Source organism: Microchirus variegatus, assembly GCF_963457635.1.
Source record: "Microchirus variegatus genome assembly, chromosome: 2".
NCBI lineage: Eukaryota > Metazoa > Chordata > Actinopteri > Pleuronectiformes > Soleidae > Microchirus > Microchirus variegatus.
The window spans coordinates 161979-173406 of record NC_139803.1 but is presented as its reverse complement, the minus strand read 5'-3'; the positions used below and the strand labels follow the sequence as shown (position 1 = coordinate 173406).

General features: G+C 48.9%; 1 protein-coding gene across 1 annotated transcript; it reads right to left on the bottom strand.

Moving 5' to 3' along the window:
- Positions 1-420: 420 nt before the first annotated feature.
- On the bottom strand, positions 421-11177 carry bnipl (BCL2 interacting protein like; the record flags this gene model as incomplete). The annotated part of the gene is made up of 9 exons (XM_083910340.1): positions 421-424; positions 911-1009; positions 1627-1713; positions 2156-2287; positions 5767-5869; positions 5955-6149; positions 10385-10648; positions 10733-10782; positions 11056-11177. The coding sequence occupies 9 exons, from the start codon at positions 11175-11177 to the stop codon at positions 421-423; spliced, it is 1056 nt and encodes a 351-aa protein (XP_083766466.1).
- Between the last annotated feature and the right edge of the window lie 251 nt (positions 11178-11428).

Sequence of the window (11428 nt, the reverse complement as noted above, 5' to 3'; positions counted from 1 at the left end):
TTTAACTGAGAGAGTGAGACAGGTTTATCTGAGAGAGTGAGACAGGTTTAACTGAGCGAGTGAGACAGGTTTATCTGAGAGAGTGAGACAGGTTTATATGAGAGAGTGAGACAGGTTTAACTGAGCGAGTGAGACAGGTTTAACACAGTGAGACAGGTTTAACTGAGTGAGACAGGTTTAACTGAGAGAGTGAGACTGGTTTAACTGAGAAAGTGAGACAGGTTTAACAGAGAGAGACAGGTTTATCTGAGAGAGTGAGACAGGTTTAACAGAGTGAAACAGGTTTAACTGAGAGAGAGAGAGACAGGTTTAACTGAGAGAGTGAGACAGGTTTATCTGAGAGAGTGAGACAGGTTTAACTGAGAGAGTGAGACAGGTTTAACAGAGTGAGACAGGTTTAACTGGGAGAGTGAGACAGGTTTATCTGAGAGAGTGAGACAGGTTTAAAAGAGTGTGACATGTTTAACAGAGAGAGTGAGACAGGTTTATCTGAGAGAGTGAGACAGGTTCAACTGAGAGAGTGAGACAGGTTTATCTGAGAGAGTGAGACAGGTTTAACTGAGAGAGTGAGACAGGTTCAACTGAGAGAGTGAGACAGGTTTATCTGAGAGAGTGAGACAGGTTTAACTGAGAGAGTGAGACAGGTTTATCTGAGAGAGTGAGACAGGTTTAACAGAGTGAGACAGGTTTATCTGAGAGAGTGAGACGGATTTAACTGAGGACAGAGGACAGTGAGGACAGAGGACACAGAGGACAGTGAGGACAGAGGACAGAGGACAGAGGACAGAGGACAGTGAGGACAGAGGACTGAGGACTCAGAGGACAGTGAGGACAGAGGACAGTGAGGACAGAGGACAGTGAGGACAGAGGACAGAGGACACAGAGGACAGTGAGGACAGAGGACACTTACCTGAGGACAGACTCAGGGATCTGAAGTCTTTCTGTCGGAATCATTGTTGAAAGTTGTTGAAGATTTTGAACAAAACGGATTTTCCTGCTGAACTTTTCACTGTGAGACACATGAGGACACATGAGGACACATGAGGACACATGAGGACACGTGAGGACACATGAGGACACATGAGGACACGTGAGGACACATGAGGACACATGAGGACACGTGAGGACACAGAGAGAAACATGAGGACACATGAGGACACATGAGGACACGTGAGGACACATGAGGACACATGAGGACACATGAGGACACATGAGGACACAGAGAGACACGTGAGGACACGTGAGGACACATGAGGACACATGAGGACACATGAGGACACAGAGAGACACATGAGGACGCATGAGGACACGTGAGGACACAGAGAGACACGTGAGGACACATGAGGACACAGAGAGACACATGAGGACACATGAGGACACGTGAGGACACAGAGAGACACATGAGGACACAGAGAGACACATGAGGACACAGAGGACACACAAGGACATGGGGACACATGAGGACAAATGAGGACAGGGGACACACAAGGACAGGGGAAAATGAGGACACATGATGACACAGAGGACAGTTGACGACAGGGGACACAAAGGACAGAGGGACACAGAGGACACATGAGGACATGTGTGTCCTCTGTGTCTCTCAGTGTGTCCTCATGTCTCACTGACCTGATGAAAGGTTTGACCACAGTGATCAGAGCTTTGATGAACCAGGCAGGATGGACGACCAGGAGACACTTCAGGTCCTTCTTCAGCCTGAAGGGACACACAGAGGACACATGAGGACACGTGAGGACACACAGAGGACACATGAGGACACACAGAGGACACATGAGGACACATGAGGACACACAGAGGACACATGAGGACACATGAGGACACACAGAGGACACATGAGGACACGTGAGGACACACAGAGGACACATGAGGACACACAGAGGACACATGAGGACACACAGAGGACACACAGAGGACACATGAGGACACACAGAGGACACATGAGGACACGTGAGGACACAGAGAGACACGAGGACACACGGGTACACAGTGAGTGCTTTAAGTTTAAGTGTTTTTAGCATTGACCCCGCCCCCACAGCGTTGACCCCGCCCCAACAGCGTTGATCCCGCCCCCACAGCGTTGACCCCGCCCCCACAGCGTTGATCCCGCCCCCACAGCGTTGACCCCGCCCCCTCGTACCTCCTGTCGATGGACGTGTAACACTGATGAAGCCATTTGATGGACGGAAGTTTGTTTCTGGGAGACATCGCACACAAGTAGACCAGCAGGTAGTCCTCAGAGACCATGAGGTCCAATGTCCCCACCATGTACCTGAGGGACAGACAGAGACACTGTGAGACACATGTGTCCTCAGAGACCATGAGGTCCAATGTCCCCACCATGTACCTGAGGGACAGACAGAGACACTGTGAGACACATGTGTCCTCAGAGACCATGAGGTCCAATGTCCCCACCATGTACCTGAGGGACAGACAGAGACACTGTGAGACACATGTGTCCTCAGAGACCATGAGGTCCAATGTCCCCACCATGTACCTGAGGGACAGACAGAGACACTGTGAGACACGTGTCCTCAGAGACCATGAGGTCCAATGTCCCCACCATGTACCTGAGGGACAGACAGAGACACTGTGAGACACATGTGTCCTCAGAGACCATGAGGTCCAATGTCCCCACCATGTACCTGAGGGACAGACAGAGACACTGTGAGACACATGTGTCCTCAGAGACCATGAGGTCCAATGTCCCCACCATGTACCTGAGGGACAGACAGAGACACTGTGAGACACATGTGTCCTCAGAGACCATGAGGTCCAATGTCCCCACCATGTACCTGAGGGACAGACAGAGACACTGTGAGACACGTGTCCTCAGAGACCATGAGGTCCAATGTCCCCACCATGTACCTGAGGGACAGACAGAGACACTGTGAGACACATGTGTCCTCAGAGACCATGAGGTCCAATGTCCCCACCATGTACCTGAGGGACAGACAGAGACACTGTGAGACACATGTGTCCTCAGAGACCATGAGGTCCAATGTCCCCACCATGTACCTGAGGGACAGACAGAGACACTGTGAGACACATGTGTCCTCAGAGACCATGAGGTCCAATGTCCCCACCATGTACCTGAGGGACAGACAGAGACACTGTGAGACACATGTGTCCTCAGAGACCATGAGGTCCAATGTCCCCACCATGTACCTGAGGGACAGACAGAGACACTGTGAGACACGTGTCCTCAGAGACCATGAGGTCCAATGTCCCCACCATGTACCTGAGGGACAGACAGAGACACTGTGAGACACATGTGTCCTCAGAGACCATGAGGTCCAATGTCCCCACCATGTACCTGAGGGACAGACAGAGACACTGTGAGACACATGTGTCCTCAGAGACCATGAGGTCCAATGTCCCCACCATGTACCTGAGGGACAGACAGAGACACTGTGAGACACATGTGTCCTCAGAGACCATGAGGTCCAATGTCCCCACCATGTACCTGAGGGACAGACAGAGACACTGTGAGACACGTGTCCTCAGAGACCATGAGGTCCAATGTCCCCACCATGTACCTGAGGGACAGACAGAGACACTGTGAGACACATGTGTCCTCAGAGACCATGAGGTCCAATGTCCCCACCATGTACCTGAGGGACAGACAGAGACACTGTGAGACACATGTGTCCTCAGAGACCATGAGGTCCAATGTCCCCACCATGTACCTGAGGGACAGACAGAGACACTGTGAGACACATGTGTCCTCAGAGACCATGAGGTCCAATGTCCCCACCATGTACCTGAGGGACAGACAGAGACACTGTGAGACACATGTGTCCTCAGAGACCATGAGGTCCAATGTCCCCACCATGTACCTGAGGGACAGACAGAGACACTGTGAGACACGTGTCCTCAGAGACCATGAGGTCCAATGTCCCCACCATGTACCTGAGGGACAGACAGAGACACTGTGAGACACATGTGTCCTCAGAGACCATGAGGTCCAATGTCCCCACCATGTACCTGAGGGACAGACAGAGACACTGTGAGACACATGTGTCCTCAGAGACCATGAGGTCCAATGTCCCCACCATGTACCTGAGGGACAGACAGAGACACTGTGAGACACATGTGTCCTCAGAGACCATGAGGTCCAATGTCCCCACCATGTACCTGAGGGACAGACAGAGACACTGTGAGACACGTGTCCTCAGAGACCATGAGGTCCAATGTCCCCACCATGTACCTGAGGGACAGACAGAGACACTGTGAGACACATGTGTCCTCAGAGACCATGAGGTCCAATGTCCCCACCATGTACCTGAGGGACAGACAGAGACACTGTGAGACACATGTGTCCTCAGAGACCATGAGGTCCAATGTCCCCACCATGTACCTGAGGGACAGACAGAGACACTGTGAGACACATGTGTCCTCAGAGACCATGAGGTCCAATGTCCCCACCATGTACCTGAGGGACAGACAGAGACACTGTGAGACACATGTGTCCTCAGAGACCATGAGGTCCAATGTCCCCACCATGTACCTGAGGGACAGACAGAGACACTGTGAGACACATGTGTCCTCAGAGACCATGAGGTCCAATGTCCCCACCATGTACCTGAGGGACAGACAGAGACACTGTGAGACACATGTGTCCTCAGAGACCATGAGGTCCAATGTCCCCACCATGTACCTGAGGGACAGACAGAGACACTGTGAGACACATGTGTCCTCAGAGACCATGAGGTCCAATGTCCCCACCATGTACCTGAGGGACAGACAGAGACACTGTGAGACACATCTGTCCTCAGAGACCATGAGGTCCAATGTCCCCACCATGTACCTGAGGGACAGACAGAGACACTGTGAGACACATGTGTCCTCAGAGACCATGAGGTCCAATGTCCCCACCATGTACCTGAGGGACAGACAGAGACACTGTGAGACACATGTGTCCTCAGAGACCATGAGGTCCAATGTCCCCACCATGTACCTGAGGGACAGACAGAGACACTGTGAGACACATGTGTCCTCAGAGACCATGAGGTCCAATGTCCCCACCATGTACCTGAGGGACAGACAGAGACACTGTGAGACACATGTGTCCTCAGAGACCATGAGGTCCAATGTCCCCACCATGTACCTGAGGGACAGACAGAGACACTGTGAGACACATGTGTCCTCAGAGACCATGAGGTCCAATGTCCCCACCATGTACCTGAGGGACAGACAGAGACACTGTGAGACACATGTGTCCTCAGAGACCATGAGGTCCAATGTCCCCACCATGTACCTGAGGGACAGACAGAGACACTGTGAGACACATGTGTCCTCAGAGACCATGAGGTCCAATGTCCCCACCATGTACCTGAGGGACAGACAGAGACACTGTGAGACACATGTGTCCTCAGAGACCATGAGGTCCAATGTCCCCACCATGTACCTGAGGGACAGACAGAGACACTGTGAGACACATGTGTCCTCAGAGACCATGAGGTCCAATGTCCCCACCATGTACCTGAGGGACAGACAGAGACACTGTGAGACACATGTGTCCTCAGAGACCATGAGGTCCAATGTCCCCACCATGTACCTGAGGGACAGACAGAGACACTGTGAGACACATGTGTCCTCAGAGACCATGAGGTCCAATGTCCCCACCATGTACCTGAGGGACAGACAGAGACACTGTGAGACACATCTGTCCTCAGAGACCATGAGGTCCAATGTCCCCACCATGTACCTGAGGGACAGACAGAGACAGACAGAGACAGGTGTCCTCACCTGAACAGATTGTCCATCACATACTCATAGTTGTCCACCGTGTTTTCCGGCAGGTAACAGGAAGTGAAGAGGATGATGGCGTTCATCCCGTCTCCATAGTAACCTGACGACCAATCAGAGAGTCACAGTGTGATGTCACTAAGGGGGAGGAGTTAGGGGTTGACCTGATGCTGTATTTGACCTCTGACCTCCGTGGGACAGGACCTGCAGGTACGGCTCCAGGACGCTCATGTCCACGCTGTACTCGTGTCCCTGAACGCTGAACGTCCTCCAGCGGCGCCCCCTGCTGTCCACCTGGTCCAGACCCAGGAAACTCTCAGGCTGCTCCACTGGGCTTCTGACCACGCCCACAGCCCCGCCCCTTCCCACACGGGGGAGGTCATCTACCGAGCAGAAGTCACATGGTCACAGTGTTTACAAACAACAACAACAACAACAACAATGAGACAAAAAGACAACGTCGAGACAAAAACACAACGAGACAAAAAGACATCAACAACAAGACAAAAAGACAACAACAAGGAGACAAAAATACAACAACGAGACAAAAAGACAAACAACAACGAGACAAAAAGACAAACAACAAGGAGACAAAAATACAACAACGAGACAAAAAGACAAACAACAACGAGACAAAAAGACAACAACAACAACAACGAGACAAAAAGACAACAAGAGACAAAAAGAGAACAACGAGACAAAAAGACAACAACAACGAGACAAAAAAAGCAACAACAATGAGACAAAAAGACAACAACGAGACACATGTGTCCTCAGAGACCATGAGGTCCAATGTCCCCACCATGTACCTGAGGGACAGACAGAGACACTGTGAGACACATGTGTCCTCAGAGACCATGAGGTCCAATGTCCCCACCATGTACCTGAGGGACAGACAGAGACACTGTGAGACACGTGTCCTCAGAGACCATGAGGTCCAATGTCCCCACCATGTACCTGAGGGACAGACAGAGACACTGTGAGACACATGTGTCCTCAGAGACCATGAGGTCCAATGTCCCCACCATGTACCTGAGGGACAGACAGAGACACTGTGAGACACATGTGTCCTCAGAGACCATGAGGTCCAATGTCCCCACCATGTACCTGAGGGACAGACAGAGACACTGTGAGACACATGTGTCCTCAGAGACCATGAGGTCCAATGTCCCCACCATGTACCTGAGGGACAGACAGAGACACTGTGAGACACATGTGTCCTCAGAGACCATGAGGTCCAATGTCCCCACCATGTACCTGAGGGACAGACAGAGACACTGTGAGACACATGTGTCCTCAGAGACCATGAGGTCCAATGTCCCCACCATGTACCTGAGGGACAGACAGAGACACTGTGAGACACATGTGTCCTCAGAGACCATGAGGTCCAATGTCCCCACCATGTACCTGAGGGACAGACAGAGACACTGTGAGACACATGTGTCCTCAGAGACCATGAGGTCCAATGTCCCCACCATGTACCTGAGGGACAGACAGAGACACTGTGAGACACATCTGTCCTCAGAGACCATGAGGTCCAATGTCCCCACCATGTACCTGAGGGACAGACAGAGACACTGTGAGACACATGTGTCCTCAGAGACCATGAGGTCCAATGTCCCCACCATGTACCTGAGGGACAGACAGAGACACTGTGAGACACATGTGTCCTCAGAGACCATGAGGTCCAATGTCCCCACCATGTACCTGAGGGACAGACAGAGACACTGTGAGACACATGTGTCCTCAGAGACCATGAGGTCCAATGTCCCCACCATGTACCTGAGGGACAGACAGAGACACTGTGAGACACATGTGTCCTCAGAGACCATGAGGTCCAATGTCCCCACCATGTACCTGAGGGACAGACAGAGACACTGTGAGACACATGTGTCCTCAGAGACCATGAGGTCCAATGTCCCCACCATGTACCTGAGGGACAGACAGAGACACTGTGAGACACATGTGTCCTCAGAGACCATGAGGTCCAATGTCCCCACCATGTACCTGAGGGACAGACAGAGACACTGTGAGACACATGTGTCCTCAGAGACCATGAGGTCCAATGTCCCCACCATGTACCTGAGGGACAGACAGAGACACTGTGAGACACATGTGTCCTCAGAGACCATGAGGTCCAATGTCCCCACCATGTACCTGAGGGACAGACAGAGACACTGTGAGACACATGTGTCCTCAGAGACCATGAGGTCCAATGTCCCCACCATGTACCTGAGGGACAGACAGAGACACTGTGAGACACATGTGTCCTCAGAGACCATGAGGTCCAATGTCCCCACCATGTACCTGAGGGACAGACAGAGACACTGTGAGACACATGTGTCCTCAGAGACCATGAGGTCCAATGTCCCCACCATGTACCTGAGGGACAGACAGAGACACTGTGAGACACATCTGTCCTCAGAGACCATGAGGTCCAATGTCCCCACCATGTACCTGAGGGACAGACAGAGACAGACAGAGACAGGTGTCCTCACCTGAACAGATTGTCCATCACATACTCATAGTTGTCCACCGTGTTTTCCGGCAGGTAACAGGAAGTGAAGAGGATGATGGCGTTCATCCCGTCTCCATAGTAACCTGACGACCAATCAGAGAGTCACAGTGTGATGTCACTAAGGGGGAGGAGTTAGGGGTTGACCTGATGCTGTATTTGACCTCTGACCTCCGTGGGACAGGACCTGCAGGTACGGCTCCAGGACGCTCATGTCCACGCTGTACTCGTGTCCCTGAACGCTGAACGTCCTCCAGCGGCGCCCCCTGCTGTCCACCTGGTCCAGACCCAGGAAACTCTCAGGCTGCTCCACTGGGCTTCTGACCACGCCCACAGCCCCGCCCCTTCCCACACGGGGGAGGTCATCTACCGAGCAGAAGTCACATGGTCACAGTGTTTACAAACAACAACAACAACAACAACAATGAGACAAAAAGACAACGTCGAGACAAAAACACAACGAGACAAAAAGACATCAACAACAAGACAAAAAGACAACAACAAGGAGACAAAAATACAACAACGAGACAAAAAGACAAACAACAACGAGACAAAAAGACAAACAACAAGGAGACAAAAATACAACAACGAGACAAAAAGACAAACAACAACGAGACAAAAAGACAACAACAACAACAACGAGACAAAAAGACAACAAGAGACAAAAAGAGAACAACGAGACAAAAAGACAACAACAACGAGACAAAAAAAGCAACAACAATGAGACAAAAAGACAACAACAACAATGAGACAAAAAGACAACAACAATGAGACAAAAAGACAAAAACAACGAGACAAAAAGACAACAAGACAAAAAAGACAACGAGACAAAAAGACAACGAGACAAAAAGACAACAACGAGACGAAAAGACAACAACGAGACAAAAAGACAACAACGAAACAAAAAGACAACAACAAGACAAAAAGACAACAACAATGAGACAAAAAGACAACAACAACAACAATGAGACAAAAATACAACGTCGAGACAAAAACACAACGAGACAAAAAGACATCAACAACAAGACAAAAAGACAACAACAAGGAGACAAAAATACAACAACGAGACAAAAAGACAAACAACAACGAGACAAAAAGACAAACAACAAGGAGACAAAAATACAACAACGAGACAAAAAGACAACAACAACAACAACAACGAGACAAAAAGACAACAAGAGACAAAAAGAGAACAACGAGACAAAAAGACAACAACAACGAGACAAAAAAAGCAACAACAATGAGACAAAAAGACAACAACAACAATGAGACAAAAAGACAACAACAATGAGACAAAAAGACAAAAACAACGAGACAAAAAGACAACAAGACAAAAAAGACAACGAGACAAAAAGACAACGAGACAAAAAGACAACAACGAGACGAAAAGACAACAACGAGACAAAAAGACAACAACGAAACAAAAAGACAACAACAAGACAAAAAGACAACAACAATGAGACAAAAAGACAACAACAACAACAATGAGACAAAAATACAACGTCGAGACAAAAACACAACGAGACAAAAAGACATCAACAACAAGACAAAAAGACAACAACAAGGAGACAAAAATACAACAACGAGACAAAAAGACAAACAACAACGAGACAAAAAGACAAACAACAAGGAGACAAAAATACAACAACGAGACAAAAAGACAACAACAACAACAACAACGAGACAAAAAGACAACAAGAGACAAAAAGAGAACAACGAGACAAAAAGACAACAACAACGAGACAAAAAAAGCAACAACAATGAGACAAAAAGACAACAACAACAATGAGACAAAAAGACAACAACAATGAGACAAAAAGACAAAAACAACGAGACAAAAAGACAACAAGACAAAAAAGACAACGAGACAAAAAGACAACGAGACAAAAAGACAACAACGAGACGAAAAGACAACAACGAGACAAAAAGACAACAACGAAACAAAAAGACAACAACAAGACAAAAAGACAACAACAATGAGACAAAAAGACAACAACAACAACAATGAGACAAAAAGACAACAACAATGAGACAAAAAGACAAAAACATCGAGACAAAAAGACAACAACGAAACAAAAAGACAACAACAACAAGGAGACAGACCGTCCCACTCCAGATCGTTGTTATCAGGTATTGTTCCTGTCTCACTCCCTGAAGGCGTCTCTAGAGCTTCCAGATTAATGTCCAGTGAATGAAGATCAGTGTCGTTGTCGTCGTGCGTCGCTGACAAAGCTGCAGCAGAGAAACCGTCGGCGCTCGGATCTTGAGAATTTGTGCGATTCAGCGTCAGGCTGAGAGAGGGCGCCACCAGGCGCTTCTTAGCTCCTCCCACAGCCATACCTGAGAGAGTCAGGGTGGTGGGCGGAGCTACACGGGGGAATAGGGGGCGGGGACATTTTTTATTGTTTTTTCATTTCATTCATTTTGAATTGAAGGGTTTAACTGTCCTACCTTCTGATTGGCTGTCGGCCTCTGGACTCCCACAATCCTCTGGGAGGGGCCTGTGTCAACACACACACATTCATCATTCAACACACACAGAGACACACTGTCGCCACAGCAACACAGAGTCAATGATTACCCACAATCCTTAGAGTGACAGCAGCTGCGACTTTGAGTTGTTTTTAGTCTAAAGTCTGTTAGCTTCAACTCATCCATCAATACTCACACACACACACACACACACACACACACACACACACACACACACACACACACACACACCCCACACTTTGAGAAGCATGTTTTCCAGAGTCAGAGGTCAAAGGTCAGACCTGGGAAAGCCGTCGTCCTGCCACTCCTCTCTGAGCTCAAGGTCCTGGATGTTTGGAGAATCTGGTTCTTCAGGAGACCTGTCAATCATCATCATCATCATCATCACCATCATCATCATCATCATCACCATCATCATCATCACCATCATCATCACCATCATCATCATCATCATCACCATCATCATCATCATCACCATCATCATCATCATCATCATCATCATCATCACCATCATCATCATCATCATCATCACCATCATCATCATCATCATCATCATCATCATCTTCATCTTCATCTTCATCATCATCATCATCATCATCATCACCATCATCATCATCATCACCATCACCATCATCATCATCATCTTCATCATCA